The sequence below is a fragment of the Chelonus insularis genome, unplaced genomic scaffold (genome assembly GCF_013357705.1).
Source record: "Chelonus insularis isolate UGA/USDA-ARS -01 unplaced genomic scaffold, ASM1335770v1 contig_116_pilon, whole genome shotgun sequence".
Classification (NCBI taxonomy): domain Eukaryota; kingdom Metazoa; phylum Arthropoda; class Insecta; order Hymenoptera; family Braconidae; genus Chelonus; species Chelonus insularis.
The window spans coordinates 656,560-678,606 of NW_023276357.1; the positions used below are offsets into that span (position 1 = coordinate 656,560).

The window sequence follows — 22,047 nt, forward strand, 5'->3', positions numbered from 1 at the left end:
AATAGTATTTTACAAACCAAGAGAAAATTGATATATGTTGACATATTGAGCTAAAGACCCAAGCCATAGATAAAAGGGATAAACATGTGATAGTTTAGGATGGCCTAATTGTCTTCTCTAGGTTTGTATACTATTTTTGCCATTCCTCAGTGAAAAGTTCGACAAGTTTCAAACAGAAAAAAAAAACTTTCTACAAAGGTATGATGAAACAATGATTTACATTAAATTTTGGCAAAGTTAAAAAACAGTCAATAAGTACTTTAGAAATTATCGGAAACATTTTATCTAAATATTATTAGACTCTATCAGTTAATTATTCAATTAACAAAGAGGCAATAAAAAGGTTGCCCTTTTCCATTCGCTGCCATATAATGGCACATTTTTTCTTACATATAATTAATAATGAATATTGGAATTATCTATACTCTATCAAAAAAATATGTCAGTCCTAAACTGTCAAGACTTGGCTGTGAACAGTCATTTATAAACTTTTTAAAGTAATTTTTTTTTGTTAGCTTTTCGGCCAATTATCCAATTTATATGCACTAAAATACCATGAACACAATTGCTGTTGTGTTAATTTTATGTAATATTTTTTTTCCTCGGCTTCAAAATTCTTCCATTAACTATAATAGCATCGAATATCAACTAAATAATATATACTTTGATACAATGAGATTTTTTAATGTTACTTTTTGAGATGAATAAAATAATTTTGAAAATTACAGTTTGTTATTTGCCAAGATAATATTCGATTTCACGACACATTTTTTTGCACTGTTTAACAATTATTAATATTCTAGGCCTTCTCAATTTACTACTAGAGCATGCTAATTTACAACTATCAGTTTCATTTATAAAATTATTATGTGTATAAAAGACAAATAGTCGTGAAACAACACAACATTTGTATACATTTGTTAGTCAGTAACTCTTTAAGATATTGATTAATATTTTTCACTATTGTAAAATATTTTTCATATTTACATCTTTTTTCCAGGCTAGTAAATAATATCTCTAGTGAATATTTTTAACTTTCCAGTGAGAAGTTACTTTTTTATACAATCAACCAAGCAAGATTTAAAAGGCTTAACAATGTATGAACACTCGTTGAAAATTTATTTTCATTTGCCGCACATCAGTTATTATCATTAGCGATTTTTTTCCACGTAAAATTGCACTAATAAAACCGAATATAAATTTACTTTCTAAAAAATCGGTTTTCACGTTCATTGAAAAATTGTTCTTCGCATAAGAATCGTATTTTTTTAAAGAATTATTATGTACTCGTGTTGAGATGCAAGAGTATTTAAAGTATCACAGTTGGTACATGGGTGCTGCTAGCTACTACTATTGCTGCTGACAGGTAACGATTGTGGAGCTCCCATTGTTGTTGATGTTGTAGTTGTGGTAGTTGTTGTTGTTGAACAAACGAGTCCAGATCCTTGAAAAAAATATTATTGTCATTGTCAATAATATTTGAGCTAATGAATCCTATTTTAATTGAAAACGAATATCAATTCAATTACCATTATTGTTGTTATTGTTATTATTACTATTATTGTTATTATTATTATTATTATTATTATTATTATTATTATTATTATTATTATTATTATTAGGTGATGGTTCCGACGTTGGTAATGGACTGACGAGATTATTCGAATTTGACATAGTGCTGGCCATTAACTTCTGTCTGACTTCTCGAATTTTCAATTGCAAACTTGATTTATTGGGAAATAAATCAGAATGTTTAGTTTGAAAATTCGAAGTTGCTTGTGTGGATGGGAAATAGCCTTGATCGTGAAATAATTCCATAACTAATTGTCTACGGCGTTCCAAAACCTTTCTAGGTCCTCTTTCATTATCTGTTCGACTATTTGCACTATTTACACCACCACTTGGAGTTTTTGGTGTTCTTGGAGAGTTATTTTCTACATCACCACTTAATTCGGGATTTAATCTAAATGCTTCGACATTGAAGTCTGGGCCAAAGAATGTATTCCCAGTTAATTTAACACTGGTAGTCGATTTTGGAGTTGCAGACACGTCAGACTCGATATCTTCTTCATTGACTATTAAAAAAAAAAAACAAAAAATTCAATAACTTGCAGTTTAGAAATTATTTTTTTTAAATGTAAAAAATTTACCTGATAAACGATGAGATCCTTGACCAGATTTTTTACGACAATTCTGTAATGACGATATATTTGATGAATGAAGATTAGCTGTTGCAGGGGTATGAACGGCAGATCCAGCAGGTGTATTAATAGTAATTGAATTAGGACTCTGTATATCTTCGGGTTTGAATTCAGGTAATGATGAAAATTTCTCTTGAAAGTTCACTTGTTCGAGAACTCTGTAAATAACAATTTAAAATAATAATAGAATTACTTTATTGGATATCAATCAATAAATGATAAATTATTCAATAATATAGCGAATAACTTACCTATCCATTCCATCACCAACATTCTTCTTGAAAAATGAACCTTTTTTATTGGATGGTGAAGGAGATGCAAGAGGTTCATTAAAATTATTTTGCTGTTGTGTTTCTAAATTAGTTATATTTTTTTGCCGATTATCAAAGTGTTGAGATGTAGATCCATGATCTGCACATGATACAGGAGGAGGTACGGCTGCTCAATAATGAATAATAATTTAACAAATAGTTCAAAGAAATTGATTTCATAATAATAAATTTAAAATTGATAAAATAAAATTACCTAATGACTGTCTTCGTTGTAATGGAGCACGACCAAGTTGAGCAGGTGTTGGAGCGAGCATAAATGTACCTTTAATTTGACTAATATCATTATTTCTAACCGTAGATTCCTCCATTGTGAATGAAACACATTGGATAGAATTATTGCCACTTTGACTGTTCGTAGTATGAGGCGTATGAGGTGTGTGAGGAGGATGAGTCGTCGACGATGATTGATTATGTTGGTGTTTTTCACTTCCTATGGTAATCGAGTGATTGGTGTCCTTTCTTTCTTGTTCTACTTTCAGGTTATTACCTATTGAAAATAATTTTATTTCGTCACTATTTCGACACGAAAAACAACATAAATATTAGATACTCACTACAATATTGAAGATGATTTGTTGATGACAAATTTTCTTTTTTTTCTGATTCTGCAAGTCGTGCAATTGAATGACCAATTTCACGATTATTTGATGGTGGTGGATTGGAAGTATTAGAATTAACATTGACGTGAGTTTTTGTCACAATAACACTAGGCGTTTCTACTTTACTGGTAGTAACAAAATTTTGTAGTGATATATTTGAAGCTCCGACATCTTAAAAAAAAAAAATAATAGAACAAGATTTAATTTTTTCAACTTCTTAACAATGATTGAAATTTCAAAAAATCATATTATTCTTACCAGCAATAGGAATCTGAAAACCAGGCATAAAAATACGTTGATGTTGAGAATTTGGTCCGAGATACTGGGGGCCTTGTGGCTGCTTTGAAAATGCCACCAAATCATTATTCAGAACTCTAAGAGTAAGCGGGGGTTGATAGGGAGCGATTGATGTTTGGGGACGGTGGGTAGTACTTGAAGTCTGCAAAGGCTGTTGCTTGAGCACAGCCATCATCGGTTTAGATCCAATCTGTTAGTATTGGTTTAATTTATGTTACTTATATTACTAAATATAATCTGACTTTTGTGGACAAAATTATTGTTTAACAAATTGGAAATGAAAATCGTTATTTTCTTTCGTAAAGTTATTTCGAGAAAAAATTTTTCGATTTAGTTATATTTATTTAAGCCCTTACCGAGTGTAAAACAGATGCAGACATAAATTTAGACACGTTTCTGCCATTTTCATTGTGAACATTTGACACTAAATTGTTCACACTATATTGTGTAGAAAATTGCTGATCCCCTTTTATGGGTTCCGGTTTGACGACTTTAGGTGATATTGGCATTGTAATAAAAGCGCCTCCCTTGGGTTGAAATCCTGAGACTCCAGTAGGATTTACAGGACTGTGATAAGGATAAGTAGACAATACTGATACAGTGCCTCCTTTATCCATTGATGTATGATGATATTTTGTCGTAGTTTCAGTACCTATTGAATTAAAGGATATCCATAATATAATTATTTAACAATAAAAATTTGACACTTCATTGATATCAATGAAGATATAATAACCTTTAATTGGTTTAGGACGGCAAGTGATTTCTGAAGTAATATTCAAACCTTCTCTATTTTGACCGCTAGTAGGCGAATATCTCGATTGATTAATGTAATTTTCTCCTTCCTCTTCTTCTTTAACACCAACGTCATCTTCATTCATTTTATTATTAGATTTCTGGGTTTCTACATCTGATTGAGGATCTTCGCAAATAACCATTTTTTGATCGTCATCAGATGCATTACCGTCCTCTTCCTGTTTCACCGTATCAGAGTTATCGGTCTGTATTTGATGCTCGTGTACTCGTTGAGATACATGTGTCTGATTGATGTTACTCTATTATATAATAAATAATGAGTATTGTTTGAAGAAGAAAAAAAAAAAAAACAATTTTTTTAAAATTAAAATAGAATTATTTACCTCTGTATTTGTTGTTTCATTATAAACTGCTGCGACAGGAACATAAATTTCATCCGTGGCACGTGGAGTTAATGGTACATCTTCACTAGGTGGACCACCAGTATCAGTTTCCTCACCGGTACTGTTTAATTTAGATCTAGTTTCATTTCCTTTAAAACTTGTTGTTGATGATTTTCGTCTATCTTTACTACACCACTTCCAATCTGGATGAGCTTTAAAATGAGCTTCTTTTACTTCTGATGCCAAATCATGATATTTTTGTTTTTCTTCAGCTCCCAGTGCATACCACCATTCACCAAGAATCTTCGAAACAGTTCGATTATCTTGATTAGGGTGTCTTTGATGTACAACTGCTCGATGGCGCTTTGAAAATATCATGAATGCATTCATAGGACGTCTTATACGATCTTTAGTCTGTAAAAATAAAAATAATGATGTAATAATTTTTTTAAACTTATAGTGACATCAATTCCACGAAATTTCGGAATTTACTTACTTTTAATGGACTTTGAGGTTCTTTAGTATGTAAAGAACTAAGAGATTGACTACGACGTTTATTTGAATTATTATCTACTTCAGCAGGAGTAGTTGGTTCAGTGGTATCAAAAACATCATCATCTTCTTCCTCAGCCGGAGTTATTGGATCTGGTACAGGACACGTAAGTTGTTGCTCTTCACCTGAATTTCCAATACTAAGTGGTATAGGTGGAGCACTAAGAGGCGGACTCAATGCTGATGGTGGTGGACTTACTTCAGGCTGGTCTACCACCACGGTTGTCTGGTAGGAAAAAGCTGCAATGAAATTTCGGGGTTAATTATAATGAAATGCGGTTAGTAGCGTAGCATAGAAGTAGCAATTTGATCATAGATTTTTTATTAAAATTAAAGATGAAGATGATAGACAGTAAACACATAAACCCACAGGAAACACTGCTATGAATCTGAAGAATATCGAGCTTTTTTCGCTGTTTTATCGCCAAAAATGACAAGAAATCATTCATTTATTGAATTTCAATTCTAAAAATATTTATTGCAAATGTTAAATTTGAAAAAATTAAGTACAAAGAATCATGTAAAATCTCACGAATGACGGTGAAAAATTTCTATGAAATTGAGAAAATTCAGTTATCAATATTCTTTAGTATTCTATCCAAGTAACAGTACACAATTTACCTTCAATCAATAACAAAGAATCGCAAGTTAATATATCTGGCTCAATAAACAAAAGTCTCAGATATATTGTTATTCACAAATATTGAAAAATAAAACTCATTATTGAGACAAAACAGTGAAAAAGACTCAATGTCATTGAACTAGTGCAAATTAGAAAATTATATATTAATTATAAAAATGTATCAATAAATAGATTGTTAATTAAAATGTTATTATGATGAGTAATAATCCCATTAAAGTAGATGTTAAATCGCTAAAAAGAATGATTAGTACAAAAGACGAAATTAATGTGGCAAGGAAGTTAAGTGTTCAGTAACAGTATAACGTGCACAGTGATTATTAAAAGAATTATATTAAGAAATATCTTAGATTATTAAATGAATTATATCACTGGTATAGTAAAATCTGCAATAAGCATTAATTACTTTGATTGTACACATCAAAGATGAGATTCAAACCTTTTTTCCAATTGCGTACTGCATTACTGTGTAATAGTGGAGGGTGAGACGGGTATCCAGAAGATACTTTGTGACTGCCATCTGTGGAATCCTTCCCATTTAGTCATAAAATTTATTGACAACATGCATAGACGATTTTTTGTCTTATAATTAAATAATGTTTGATAACTCTAACACGTAATTTATGTTTATCAAATATAAATAAATATTACAATATATTTACGTTATTAAACTGCACATGCAAAATAAACCATCATTTAGGCAATTTAAAATATTAATTAAACAAATACAATCTATCTACAAAAATAATAAAATGTATCCAATACTTACACACAACTCCATTGCTTTTAACATTATCCTCAGCAGCGTGAGGTAAAGATTTTGATACTTGAACAACATGACTGGGTTGTACAATAACATGTTGGTAGACACTAGTAGGTGCTGACGTATTTGTTACTGATGTTGCTGCTGATATAACGACACTTGTTGATAGCGGCTGATTCTTTTGTAAATCATCGTGTCCCGACCCATGAAGCCCAACTTTATTTGTTTGCTATGACGTATAAAACGAATTTAGTAAATGATTTACGTATTATTAATGGTGAATGAGTTATCTCACTGTTAACAATATTACGATAATCTTACCTGTGTCATTACTAAAGTTTTATCAGTGTGAATGGATGATGGTATCACGATTGATTGCGACGACTGGCATGTTGACTGATGTAATTGTTGTTGCACCTGTTCTAAATGATTTATCATGGTACCTTGCCGATACTTTTCATCTTGACTACTATGTCCAGGTACTGGTACATCAGTTCCATTTTTTATAACGATATATTTTTTATCATGTTGAATTTGTGATTGAGCCAACGATTGCTGTTGAGATTGCAATGGTGACTGTTGTTGTGATGATAATGATTGCTGTTGTTGTTGGGACGTTTGTTGTAATGGTAATTGTTGAGACTGTGAATGAATATGGTGTTGCTGTTGAATTCCATAAATTTGATTCTGTTGACCGTAATCAATAGAAACTTCTTGAGATTTATGTATGAGATTTACATTTGGTGATGAGTGCACTGAAAGTGCAATATGTGGTGAATTTGGAGTTTTCAACAATTGGGTATTTTGCTCAATTATTTCAGGATGATTAGAAAATCCATTATTAGATGTTAAAGCACTTTGAAGGATTATTCCTTGTTGTTGTTGTTGCTGTTGTTGTTGCTGCTGCTGTTGTTGATTTATAGACGTTACAACAGATGAATGTCGTGTAGTAGACTGATTACATTGATCAGTCCATGATAGAGAAAGACCTTGAATTGGCATTCCACGGCCAACAGGCGACATTCGAATAACACTAGTACTCATACTTGTCGGTGCAGGTGCTGTTAGTGCTGGTCGGTTTGGTCGCACCATACGATTTGGTTCTGGTTTAATAACTTGTTGAAATTGTACAGTTGAATTAGATTGAGGTGTTGGAGAATGTTTCCATTTAGTTCCAGGTGAAATGAGAGAAGTTGGATGATGAGCCGGACTGGATATAGGCATGAAAACATTGTTTTGATTTAAACCAAGAGGTGGAACTGGTGATTGATTGATACAAGGAGATATAGAAGATTGAGCAGTAGGCGATGAAAATGCTGGTGTTGCAGAACGAGATGTACCTAATGATACAAGCATATTAGCAGCTTCAGTTTCTTCTTGATCAAATCTACCCGTCATTCTTCTATCACTATAATTTGGTGATGTATCGGAATCTCTTGAAGTTTCTTCACCACCACCATGAAAATTGGTATTTGTGGGCCCACGAAGGCCTGAACTTCTAAGACTTAGATGACGAGAACAGTAACCACGACGTTGACTTTCTTTTGAGCATCCTTCCCTACTACAAAGTCTACGCCATTGTTTACCGTTGAATTTTTTTCTAATTCCATTGGGCGTAGCAACTACATCACCCTTTTTATATTTGTGTGGCGTTGCCGCCTGAGATCTAAATTTAAAAAAAAAATCAATTTATTATGATTTTCCATTTAAAATATTTATTTATTTATATGTTATTTTAAAAAATAATTTTTATATTACCTGGGTGTAGCTGCCTGAGAACGAGGAGTTATGCTGCGTTGCTCAACTAAGCTACTGGTACTGCCACGACTCTGCATACTACTTCGCTTACTGCTTCCTGATAATTTTGCATCTGTCAGTTGATAGATTATTATATTACTTACTATTTATTATCATTTATTTTTATATAAATGAAATTAATTAAACATTTAATTGATAACAAAATGCCAACCTGCATCAGAAGGAAATGTTATATCCTCTCTATCTAAATCATCTTCACTTTCTAAATCATCATACGGTCTACTTCCGTTACTCAAAGCAGTATTTGACGCAATATGCGTCGTATTTAAGGGCATAAGCGGACTGGTAGCAGTTGTACGATAATAACCGCTAGATTCATTGTGACTTGCCAAATGAGGGCTATGATGATATTGCTGTAGCATTGACAGTTGTACTGAAGAATCAATAGAATTTCTAAATCCATGATCGACTAGTATAAATAAATTATAAATGAGTATAATTGTGATTCAAATATTTCTTTTAGCTTAACAAAAATAAATAATAAACTCACCAGCAGTATCAATTCTTTTAGAATCACATTCCGCCATACCCTCTTCAAGTTCATCCCACCATGGTGGTTGAATAAGTCTTAAATCTGCGCGTTTAACATGAATAGTTTCACCTTTATGTTCATCCTGCGTAATTTCAACGACAAAGCGACAAGGCTTTGTTAATATCTTGCACACAGTCCCTACGATAAATACACTAGTTGAAGAGCTTGGATCTCGCACACAAACTTTAGCGTCCATTTTAACTTGTCCTACCGAAGGACTAGCATCGCCAATAATATCATATTTTCCTACACCAAGCACATCACTATATCTCATCCATAATTCATGTTTACCATCAAATTTAACAATAATGTGACCATGTTCATTAGCTTCTCTTATCACACCGGGATAATAACGAGATTGTTTTAAAGCTAATACACGGTGATCGCGCCATTCACTGAGATCAATTGTTATAGGAGTAGGTCGTGGTCGCGATCGAGAAGACTCATCTCTTAACGAATAATCGACTGCAGTACTTTGAGGAGGCGTTTGCACTACTACTGACTGTGTTGGTTGATAACAGTCAGTCTGTTGATGGTGGTGCTGTTGTTGTTGTTGTTGTTGCTGTTGCTGCGGCTGCTGCTGTTGATGATGATGAAGATGATGTGGTGAATTCTGAGGTTGAGCCAATGATGATATTGTATGTGGTATTTGCAAACCACTAGATTGTACTATTGACTGTTGTCCACCACAACCAGGTTTTATATTCACCATGCTGACTACATTATTTGATTTGTCCATTTCTTCAAGTTCAGCATAGTCAAATTTACGTTTCTTTGGAAGTTTTTTCGCACTGATTGTCGGATCTGATGGATCACGTTGCGGTGGTGTTGGTTGTTGGTTTATTAACATTTTCTCCTCCATTGTTGCACCGTCACTTGGCATATCACGTTTCTCATGCATCTCTGGACGTGTTGTCAGCATTTTTTCCACTTTACACTGCTCTAGACAAATGAATTTTAAATATATAATTAATCGTATATCCAAATAATGATTTTTTGCTTTTATTTAATTGAGAATGTCATGAAATAAAATGTACTTACAATCCACAAAGTCGTCGGAAGACTCGATACTGGGATGCAGTGATTTAAATTCGGCAAATTGGTGATAACTACTGGGTGCATACCTCAACACCCGACTCTCGGGAATCAGATGCGTTGATTCTGAATAATCAATTATTTTTGGATTATTTAATAACAATACCGAAGTATCAGTAATACTCTCGGTAACTCCCAGCTCCAATTTTTCTTCCCACCCCCAACTTCCGAGCATTCTCTTTCCACGATATTTTCTTATTTTATTCGAAGAAGACTTTTATTTAAACTATAAATCTCCGACTTTCTTCATAATGCTTCTGAAACACTATAAAAAAGAAAGAAAAAATACATTAAATTTTTTTATTATATGTACATATATGTTCACTGCTTTTAATATATTCATTCATTCACTACAAAGACCAATTCTAGTACATTTTCCTTTCATACATTCAAGAAAGCTACCCGGCAACCGATGGTAAGTTATACTCTTTCAAATAGAAAAATTATTTGTTATTCTGAATGGAAAATTTTCCAAGAATTGGCGGATACCTGTAAAACTAGTTTGCAGCGAAGAAAATAATTTAGATTTTGGAGTATTATTTTGTGAAGTGAAGTAATGGAAAAATTTTAACAATGAAAAATCTTAGGAAACAAAAAACAATTTACCTCAGTTACTACTTAACTATCTAAAGTGTCTAAGTTAGCTTTAAAAAAGATGGCAACGGATTGTCTCAGCAAGTGGCTAAATTTGAGACTAGATTTTTTTCTCACTCAACCTTTTTCAAATTTCCATCTTTTTGTCTCATTTTTACTCACGCCCTCAACCAATTATTTCCGCATCACTCAATCTCATTGGGTCTTTGTGTGGCTTTTTCTTAAGTTTAACACGCAGGTATACGACAACGAATAGATTATTGAAAATTTTGTCTTATTAAGAATTTGTAAACTCAAAGATCATCTAAAGGATTTGATTATTATCATACAATCTTCAACTATCAAAAGAAAATTTACAACAAACTCGATTTTATTTTTCCTCCAATTTCAACTTAAATTTGTTCAGTATTCAATTATCATCAACCATCAATCATTCACTTTAAAACATTTGAATAAATAAATTATTAACTGAGTAAATAAAATTCCATTTTATCATTTTAAATGGCTTCATCAATTCGATAGAGCTAGAATTAGTAATACTGAGCCGAGTAAGAAATTATATACTAATAGTTTACAAAAGTACACCTGAAATGAATTCATCCATGTTAAAAGGATCTAAGCTAACAGCGTGTAATTGATATCTATGTCCAACAATGATAAACATTACTTTCAACTTTTTCTAATGTTTTAAATTGAATTAAAATAATAATAATAATAATAATAATAATAATAATAATAATAGGGTGACTAGATCAATAAATTGACGCCATTTAGAAGATTAATAAATTGTTGAAAATGTAAAAAACTATCAATTAAAATATTCAAACATTTTTTTTTATCCTTTAAAATAAGGATTGGTTAATTGAAAAATATACAATTTTTTTTACTTCTCAATTGGAATTTTAACTAAAAAATAATAAAGTTTTAGTGTTAACTATTACAGAGAAAAAATGGTTAATCTTGTAAAATAACTGTAAAATTATTGCATGGAAAATCAACCATTGAGTGATTTTTGACAAAAGCAATAAAACAAAAAAAAGTTAAAAATAAAAGGTCCCTAAAATTTTGTTGTAAAGAAAATAAAGGTCTCGAAGAGATCGAACAAGTGTACAAGAACAAAAAGAATATTAGAATGAATGAATCGATGTGCAGCCCCTAACAGTTAGGGGATGCACCTGCTTAACTGCCAAAACCCTAGGTGGTGACTTTCCTTTTAGCCATGGCCCTTGACAATCTGTAAGTGATACCTGTGATACCTGGGTAGACGTATCGGCGTCATCAATACACAACTGAATTGCTCATGCAAATAATGCACTTCTCCCTTTACTTCTGAACGGAGTTGCATCCCATGGTGTCTCCCTGCCTTAACAATACTATTGTATAGTTTTATAGGCGGGTACAAGAGAGAGAATGTTGGTTACACGACTATTTTGTTTGGTATATAAATCATCTGAAGGATCGGTTTGGGTCTAAAATGCATCAAGAATAAAGATGAAGACAGGTGAGTAAAAATTTTCGAGGATGCAGGTTTTCATTCTGAAACTCATGTTGATGTACCGAGAAAAGATCCTGCTACGCTGTAGCTAAGATACTACAGAAAATTAGTAGAATTGTTTAAAAGGACTGAGACAAAAATCTCTACCTCAGTGGGACTCAATGCACCTGTCGAGATAAATTTTTATGCTTTATTTTTAAAAATATACCTGAGGTATTACCTCTCTAAAATTATTTCAAACATTTCCTGACGCCACTGTTTCAAGTCTTATCAAGAGGTCTCTCGATAGTAAGACTTTAATATTTATTTATTTAAAATATCTAAATAAATATATACTTAATATTTTAAAAGTTAATTTTTATGTTAACTAAAACAATAAATATTTAAAATAAAAATTTATCTCGAACAAATCTATAAATTCTACTGCTTATGAACCTATAATTTTCTAGATGACTTCCTCGAACATACTTCAATCTCTTGCTTTAATAAATAAAAAAAAAAAAAACACAATGAGTAGGTATTTAAACTTACGATAGAGACCTCTAGTGCTAAACTCTTTGATGCTAATCAATGGACACTGTTACGCCAGCCATGAATTGACGCACCCCATGAACACGTGTAGTGGACTATATTGCGTGTGTCGCGGCGTAAAAATAAAATGTCTAGTGACGTACGTTTTATCTATTGTAATAAAAGAGAGGGAGAATAAATCGATTAGTTTGTCTTGCAAACTTTCCTCTGGCTTCATACAGCTATGTGTAGTACAATAATGTATGTGGGGGAATATCATTTTGTGTAGCCTATATATCACAGAACAATAGTCATATTATCCATTGATACATGTGTATAAATAAAATACACACTCACTCATACATACATTGATGTGTGTAAATGAAAAAGGATAACGATAATAAAGATAGCAACAAAAAATATTATAGGATGAAATATTACCTAGTTATATAGATATGTATATACTGATAGTTGAAATATATATTATTAATATTTAAAAAAAAAGACAATTTGATTTTGTAAAGATTAATAACTTTGTTCGAATTAAAAAGAAGAAAAAAACTGGTGTCCATAAATAAACACAACTGTAAAAAATCAAATATTATGCAAATCGCGTTATCAGCTTGAAAAAACATTAGTAAAGTTAAATAGAAATGTTATATAGAATAGTAATATAGTCATGTTTCTTTGTTACATGTTATATTTTATAGTTGTACACATCTGTTTAATCACAATAAAATATTCTTCTGTGAGTATGATGAATCAAGGTCAGATAAAAAAAAGTTCATAATTTGTTCAATAAAAATAAAAAGTAAAAATAAAAAAAAAAAAAAAATTATTTGTATTAGCACTCTTTTTTATTCAAATATTTTGTGCATATGCATATACACATTTACACATGTGTTAATCGATAAGCTTGAAGAAATTATTCCGATCGACGTGTTACTAAGCGTGATAAGAAAATTATTATGATAACAGTGTATTTCAAATGGTTGATTGAAAAGTGAAAAAATGATGAAGAATGATATTTAACCATGTTTATATATAAACAAAAATTTTCTATCTTTAATTAATAATTGAAACATATTTTATTATACAACATCAAGTTCACTGGTGATGAGACATCTTGTTCAACAGAAAGTCTATGTGTATCATAACAGTTGAAAAAAAAAAAAAGGTGAATCTATCATCGGCTAATCGAACAATAATTGAGTTTATTTGTTGAGAATCTAACGAAGGAAAGAACACTTAATTTAAGCAATCGCTCTATCGCTCTAATACATACAGTATACTGATATGAATTGAACGGATATATACACATATCTGTGCTTATATATGATGCGCTAAGAAATCTCTTTGGTCTAGTGTATATGTACTTGAGTCATCGTCTCTCACTCAATAAATTAAAATCGATTTACTCTTCTCTGTTTCATACTATTTAATCCATTATTTATATATCCTACACACTAACTATATTGATATTTAATATACGAAAGAAAAAAAGATATTTAAAAACAGATAAAAATTGAGAATGGATGGATTGAATAGTTTGATAGTAAAAGAATAATATTGTTAAAATGATATGTTTTAATATTAGCCTCATTATATTACGATGGCCGCCGAGATGGCCGTGGTGCTGCTGATGTGGTGTTGTGGTCCTCCCCGGCGCTATGGTCCGTCGCACTTGGCGTCGGTCTCCTCTCACTAACACAAACTATCCATTGTGAGAAAATTCCTGGCCTCCAAGCGCGTGTTAATACATACGAAAGTGTAGCCGAAGCGAGAAGACGAAGAGCGAGAACATTGATGGTGTGTAATAGAAAGAGAAAGGGAGGAGAGTGAACTCACGGTAGACTTATTCGTGAGAAGGGAAGAAGGAACGTATACATTCACGTACAGTGACTATGTACGATCACAAATGATGTATGCGAGGGTGTATACACGTTCACGAATAGAATGCTATTATGGATAAAGTAGAGTTGTGGTGTAGAGTGAATGAGTATAATCGAGGTAAAGGGAAGAAAATGAGTCAAATTTTTATGAATAATACCAAAGGGGAATGAAGAGTAGAAGAAATATTTGATGAATTACTAACGTAATATGTATATCACTTAATAAATGTACATATGTGTATTATATTTTGCTGAATAGTAATGAAGTTATAAAAAATGACGGAAGAGGAAAATACTATTTGCATACGGCTGACATATAAATAGACATGCGACAACGATACGATGAAACTCTTGGATGTTGTATATAACTGGACGCTTCTTTGGTATTTATTCCTTCTCTGTACGCTAAAATACCACACACTAATGCAGAGTGAGCATCAGAGTACACGCGCGGTAGGCACGAGCCTCGCGTAGTTAAAAGAGAGAGAGAAAGAAAGCATGTGAAAAAGCTACCAGCTAAGAAAAACAAAATATACTATGTGAGAGAGAAAAGCACTAGACGTGTCAGTTCATACTTATACTCGTTCACAGTTACACATATTTCGTCAGATCTCTTTCTTGATTTTATACTATCTCTCTCTCTTTTTTTCTGTCCTTTACTTGCTCACTACACTTGACGGCTCATGCACACATTCAGAGATACTACACTCACGGTTTCACAAAACACACGCGCGTAGGCAGTGAAGCAAGCGAGAGAGCAAGTAAAGAACGGACAACTCCACTCACTCTGTCTTGTGCACACACTTTTCTACTATACTATGCCTTCCTAACACTCCATGAGTAAATAAACATGCACCAAGACACGCATCGATGATGACACGCAGGAGAGTTTCATGGGGTGGTCTGTCGTCCCGGATATTTTATATCCAGAAGAAAGGGCAAGAAGAAATATACATATATAACTATGTATCCAACATGAAAAGAAAAAAGAAGAAAAAAAATTTTATGAACACTTGAATGACGAATTTTAGAAATATATATATACATGTCTACGACAAGACAAATACACAATTCTTACAGAGATTGTTTGCTTTTTTTTCTCTCGTTCATTCGTTTAATTCACACACAGAGACATATCCATAATTGACTTACTCGCACCTCTGTATCACTACTCCTGAGACAGAGGCAGACGTGGCGGCACACTCGCCAAGTTAGTATGTAGTTGTATATGTATTATAAATATAAATATATGTATATATGTATAGATTTACCGTGCATAAGCCGCGAGTCTCCGATGACTACGACGACGACGTTCCACCAAATTATTGACATCTTCTCAAACCACATGTTTTTAATTCCACACGCGTACATATCACTTCCTTCCTTTTTTTTTTACACTTCACTAGCATTCAAACGTATCATACAGATATATACTTTGACAAACACTGCACATAAGAAATAACCAAGCTCGCTTCTTTTTTTTTCACTTAGTCTGTATATATACTGGCGTGGCTGTGAGTACGGAGCCGTGTACTCTACACAGGTATAGATGGATGTAGATTACTAACACGATGATAAAGGAGTATGTGATACACGCCCGCGCACATCACATTTTCACTGACAGCCACTACACTGAAAAACCGGCTACCATTGCATCCCAGAAATTGACTATACTTGTAGTATATACACGGAATCAGCTGAGGTACTGGTCTCCTACTCTCAAGTTCGTTGCGCTGTGAAGCTCCGATCAACTCTGATCCTACTGGTCCTACTTCTTGTTGCTGCCTGACTGTGTCCGACCATGGAGGCACCTACGCGACCATACGCGATACTCGCAGATGCTCACCACCAACTGTGAACGTAGAAACAAGGCTCAGCAAACTGTACATCTCAGTCGTGTCTCAAGTCACATATGCACCCTTCTCCTATTTTCATTTTCACTCTATTTTAGTATTAACCTAAAAAATACCAAAATTCTTTATTAAATCGTTGTTGAAAATTTAAAATATTTTTATGTTACATTTTATTTAAAAAAAAAGTATTTTCTTTCAATTATAAATCAGAAATGAGCATAACCAATAACATTGATGTAACATTGTTTTATTCATCTATTCATACTTGGGTCAATTCAACTAAACTGTACCAAATTCCGGAGACGTCGCTTAAAAAACTATGTTCCGTGTTTCCGTAAAATTAACTACAATGGAATCTTAAAGTATTTTAGATATTCTTTTTCGTTAATTTTATTTTTTTAATCATATTATTATCTAATAGCAGTAATAAAGAAAATATGTTATGATAATTTATGGCAGTAGGTCAATAGAGATTTATAGTGTGTTTGATAAAGGATTAAAGTCCCAATTCGGCTTGAGGGCAAAAGAAAAATGAATGAGGGTTTCCAGGGCTACTGGTGTTACGGCGCCATCAGTTGGATAACAGCGTCATTCATGCTTATACTGATGTGCACCAGGTACTTGAAATTCATCTTATGTGTCAAAAGCGGAAGGGGGAATTGAAGATTTATATGATACACAATTAAAAGATTTACAAAAAAAAATTGTCAATTCATAAATAACATTTTTTTTAAAACAAAATACAACTTGAGAAATTTAAAAATATTTTGCTTTATCAACTTGTTTCATGTTATTGTTCATTACACTACAAAATTGATTGTATTTTAAGTAAACATACATGTGTAAATTTGACGTAAACTTTCGAGCTGTTTCTTGTAATCACAATATATATATTTCACAATATTTTATTCACGGTTACACACGCACTTGTTATGTATACACGTGCAACAGACCAGAGTGTCTCAATAACCATTGAATAAGGGAATTTATTAAATCAAATAGTAATGTTCAAAAAGTAAATAAAACTATTCTATTGAATTGCTTAAAAATATAATATGTCGTATATGTATATATATATATATATATATGTGTATGTATATTGAATGATGCGAAAAAAGGGGAAGACAGCTTTATTTTATGCGCGGACATCCATTGGCCAAAATAACATTTGACGCTAGGAATTTATTAAATCGATCCGTTGAGACCTCTTAGTACCATCACAAGAATAAACCTCAGAAGAATATATACTCACATTACTAAATATTTCTATATAAAAATGATTAAATTTAAATCACAACTACTATTACATTTATACCTTTACCTACAACATATTTAATATACATATGTATTTATCACACATTTTTGTTTGATTAATTTAAAAAAAGAAAAATCAATAAATAAATCAATTTGACTGGTCGATAATTATAAATAATTAATATTAAAATTAAATGTAATGTATACTCGTTTAAAAAGAAAAAAATATACTTTTAAGAAATGTGCGTTTCGATAGCAAAAGTTTACTCAATAGACGATTATAATCACGCGATCACGCTAACAATATAACTCCTTTAATATTGTAATTAATACTCTTTCACATACACTATTTTTTTTTTTTTTTAAACTACTTTTTAGTTTAATTTTATAATAGATTGATGATAGTTATATTTGAAATGTATTTTAATTGATAAAAATCAAGTAGATAATAAGAAATTCAACAATTCTAGTATTCTTAAGTATATGTATATATATATCTATATAATTTATTTACATCTATGTCGTCTAGTCAATCAATTAATGTTTTAAAAAAACTTATCACATTTTAATCGTATACTATATTATTTTTATCTTATTATTGACATGATTAAAAACCAATTACAATTATCCATTTACATTTTCTAAAAATAAGTACGAAAATTCTATGTGGGGTAATGGGTGAGTGACCTTAAACACTATAATAATCATTGTTGATATTGTCAAGTTAATTGCTATCCTAAACTGATAATTATATTAATATTATTTTAATTATAAAGATAAAAAAACGTAAAAAATTTTTCAATAATCAATGTACATATAAAAGTAAAAAATAATTGAATTAAAATTGATTGATATAAATATTTGAGTTAATAAAATAGTGGTTATATTTATGCAAAAAATCAATCCTTTATTTGAAACGTGTATAGAATAAAAGAGTGAATCATATAATGACAATAGTCTACACGTATAGTGTGCATGTAATATGTAAGGGTAAATGGTATGACGAGAATCAGTGAGTTGAGAAGAATAGTGAATAACCTGCGTAAGTAACGACATTACACCCGATTATTATAACGATATGTTGAAGTAAAATATATAGTTGGGTTGTAGATCGTTCGAAGTAAGCTAGTGTGCGCGGTTAGCAACAAATTTTATCAGGATCGGAGCAACTGCCATGTGCGACAGGTATACTTACTGAGAAAAAAGCTCTCTCTTATACCACTTGTCTCTATCTACTTCCCATGCGGTTTAACGACTCTTGTAATGAGTAAATTTATACATTATTCAAAAGATTCCATTTCATGTATACTTGAAATAAAATAATAACTTCATTATAATTCATTGAAAGTCATAATTTTCGAATACCATTTTTTTTTGTTATGGCTATTTTTAACAATGAATTTACATTGACCTATCATCAGTATTATTAGTCGTTGATGTGGAATTTTTCGATGAAATTGAGATAATATGAAAGACTTGACAGTTTTGTCGATAACGTCTGAAACATAGAGCGATAGAAATATACTAGCAGGAAAATATTAATGAGTTTTATAATTAGACATATGCGACTACAGGGTAAATCGTTACGGACCTGAGAATTTGAGAGATTGCAAGCCGAGTGTATATAACTTTATTGCACTTGTATGTAGTGTTGATGATGTTCTGTATGTGCATCGTCCGGTGACCCGTACAACGAAAGTTCTTTTGTTTCTTACTAATGACTCAAGATTTCATACACTTATAACACATATAAAAATATATATCTTATGAAATAAATACTTTTCTTCATGACATTTCTTTGGTATTACTTTTGTATTGTATTATGGATATACAATTTTATTATGTTAATCATCCAATGTCATTAATTTCCCATTATATTTCACAATTTTTATAGAACAAAAAGAAGAAAAAAGACAGCTTGTTCATTATTAGTATATTATTTTTTTTATCCAACCAAAGTTAAAAATAATTTTTATTTATATGTAATATTGTACGTCATGACGTATCGTCAAACAGGTTTTTATTTTAACTGATTCATATACTATTCAATATATATATATGTATATATAAAAAGTGTATAAAAGTAATCGAGTGTCAACGACACTTGTTTTCAACCTTTCTCATCTTTTCAGATGCTTTAATAGTAATAATAAAAATACTATACGAATAAATAAAAACATACTAGTGTACTGAGTTGGAAGGTATAAAGAAGAATTAAAGTGCGACAAATAATTGAATGAACGCGGTTGCTAGGCACGCGATGAATCGCGTGGACTGCAATCACTGCAATCACTTGTATAAATAAAAAAAATGTGGCAAGTAATACCGGTAATCTTGATAACATAGAAGCTACGTACCCTGTGACTGATATTTATTTCGTATACACCACTATTATACAGCTTTGGAAATTTTCTTACGTCCCTTTTATATCTTTCGATAATAATACGTAATCATTTGAACGTATTAATCTGAGAAGAAGCTGATGTAGACGATGAATAAATATTTTATTTTGTTGTATGTGTAACAGAATAAACTACTTAGAATCACTAAATTTATATGGGAAACTTTTATTAGACATTCGTTCTTGACTTTTACCTTTTAATGGTTAAGCGACTGACTAAATAAAATATCTTTTGAAGTAATTAACGTTATAACAATCAGCGCAACTGTCTCTCGTAATCCTAAATTCAGAAATTCTTGACGTTTTCAAACACGTGGCGCTGGTATCGTTTGTCGTCACTGCTGCGATGATATATCTCTTCACTTTTGTTACATTTGTTACTAATTTTAGATATACTATTCCATTAACTTCACAAACTCTTGAAATATTTTGTTAATATCATTATAACAAAATTAATCAGATTTTATAATAAACATTAAACACTTTAAGAGCTGTGTGAAAAATTTTCAACGAGAACAACACAACGCGTGGCTGCCGGCCAAACACCATTTGCGCAAACAAGTTGCGCAGTTGATTTGAGACTTGAGTTATTTTCTGTATGTATACAACTCACCACACACGCACGTTTAACTTGTTACTTTATTTCTTTATCATTTACTGCAACCCTCTACTATAAATATATACAAGTCAAACTATATATGTATTCCTACATTCCCGATTCCCGTGCACGTTACATCTTACTATGTTGTCCGACCTATCCCAATTACAGCTGACGTCCTTGATGGATTCCATCAAACATGTGTTGTATTAAATAACTTTGATAAATAATAAATAAATGGTAATTCCATTTCACTTACTGTCTGTAGTATGTACTAAATGATAGTTGTATCTTTTTTCAAGTGTTCAACGACTCATATTTTTTTGTGACTCATTAAATGAGTTAACGATTAATTTGTAAACAACTTATAATCACTTAATATTTACTACTGTTTTTATTTGAATAAAATTTTATTGCTTTTGATTTATCGACAGGCTGATTGACTGGTCAGTTGTACGCAATCACGTGACGGCATTTTCTACACGAAACATCGTCATAAATTATTTTAATTGTTTGAGGAGAATTACTGGAATTTCACGCAAAAGATAAAATGCACATCGTATGGAGTAAAATATATATACTATAAACTAAATGTATTGTTTTCTGTGTTAACCGTCTGATTATTCATATCTCTCACAATTGTTACAATTCATCATTTAAGTCGTGCGAAGAGTAATAAAAATTATTACATTCAATGTATATTTTATGTTAAAGGTATACGTACAACAGGTTATCATGTAAATTTATTATTAGTGTTTTAGTCATCACTTTCATCACAATTGATGATGATTTTTCCCCTGAATTCATTTGGCACTTTGTTCATTTAAGTAATTAATATACCTTAATATGATTAATGTTGTAGAAATTATTTATGATACTCCGAAAAGCTAAATAGATGTTTCAATGTAATAAAAAATATGTACAATTATTGAATAACCTAACACGTGCCTTTGTTTTCGTTTGTTACACCATAGTAATGCAACTAGTAACACCTACTATGATTGCATCATAACTAACACTGTGGGAACAAAGGGAATGATGATAAGATAATGTTTTGTGTTCAAACTAATTATAAAGTTGCGATACTTAAAACACATACACAATAAGTGATATAAAATTTAAACTTTTTTGTTTCTTATGTTTTAACCGATAAAAGCCAATATCAACAATGTATCGTTGAAATGATAAATGAGAATTTCCAGTAATGTTCAAGTAATTAATATTAACTTGAATGAAATATTAGTTTCAGTTAAAGAATTGAAATTCAAACTAGACGATAACATTTCAATAACTAAAATTAATTGAACTACTTACTTAAAAGTTAAATTAATTTTATTCACCAACTATAAAGTTAATAATATAATTAGATATTGATTAGTTCAATTTGTAAATTTATTATTGTTATTGTTAATTTTTCACATAATGCTAACAAAAACTTTAATTAGAAAATTTAAATATACATGTGAGTTGTGTAGACATATT

At 31.2% G+C, this 22,047-nt stretch overlaps 1 protein-coding gene across 11 annotated transcripts; it reads right to left on the reverse strand.

Annotated features, from left to right (window-relative positions):
- Window positions 1–501: 501 nt before the first annotated feature.
- LOC118064317 (putative transcription factor capicua) lies at window positions 502–21,521 on the reverse strand. 11 transcript variants are annotated; one of them, XM_035078828.1, is made up of 21 exons: window positions 19,924–20,331; window positions 18,762–19,064; window positions 15,731–16,417; window positions 9,915–10,233; window positions 8,832–9,810; window positions 8,493–8,750; window positions 8,282–8,393; window positions 6,845–8,189; window positions 6,530–6,752; window positions 6,200–6,280; window positions 5,065–5,360; window positions 4,569–4,982; window positions 4,166–4,484; window positions 3,786–4,081; window positions 3,391–3,619; window positions 3,088–3,303; window positions 2,727–3,020; window positions 2,453–2,639; window positions 2,151–2,359; window positions 1,530–2,075; window positions 502–1,444 (listed from the first exon to the last, which is right to left on the reverse strand). In XM_035078828.1, exons 4-21 carry the CDS (start codon window positions 9,993–9,995, stop codon window positions 1,341–1,343), a joined length of 6,189 nt encoding a protein of 2,062 aa, XP_034934719.1. In that variant the 5' UTR covers window positions 9,996–10,233; window positions 15,731–16,417; window positions 18,762–19,064; window positions 19,924–20,331; the 3' UTR covers window positions 502–1,340. The 11 variants fall into 11 exon arrangements, with proteins under 11 accessions (XP_034934719.1, XP_034934735.1, XP_034934750.1 ...); XM_035078844.1 differs by lacking the exon at window positions 19,924–20,331 and adding an exon at window positions 19,158–19,306; XM_035078859.1 differs by lacking the exons at window positions 18,762–19,064; window positions 19,924–20,331 and adding an exon at window positions 21,290–21,521.
- Between the last annotated feature and the right edge of the window lie 526 nt (window positions 21,522–22,047).

Coding starts and splice junctions, on each gene's coding strand:
- LOC118064317 (XM_035078859.1), bottom strand. CDS start 9,995: ATGCACCCAGTAGTTATCACCAATTTGCCGAATTTAAATCACTGCATC. Junction 8,394..8,492: donor AACATTTCCTTCTGATGCAG/GTTGGCATTTTG, acceptor ATCAACTGACAG/ATGCAAAATTATCAGGAAGC. Junction 4,485..4,568: donor ATGAAACAACAAATACAGAG/GTAAATAATTCT, acceptor ATTATATAATAG/AGTAACATCAATCAGACACA.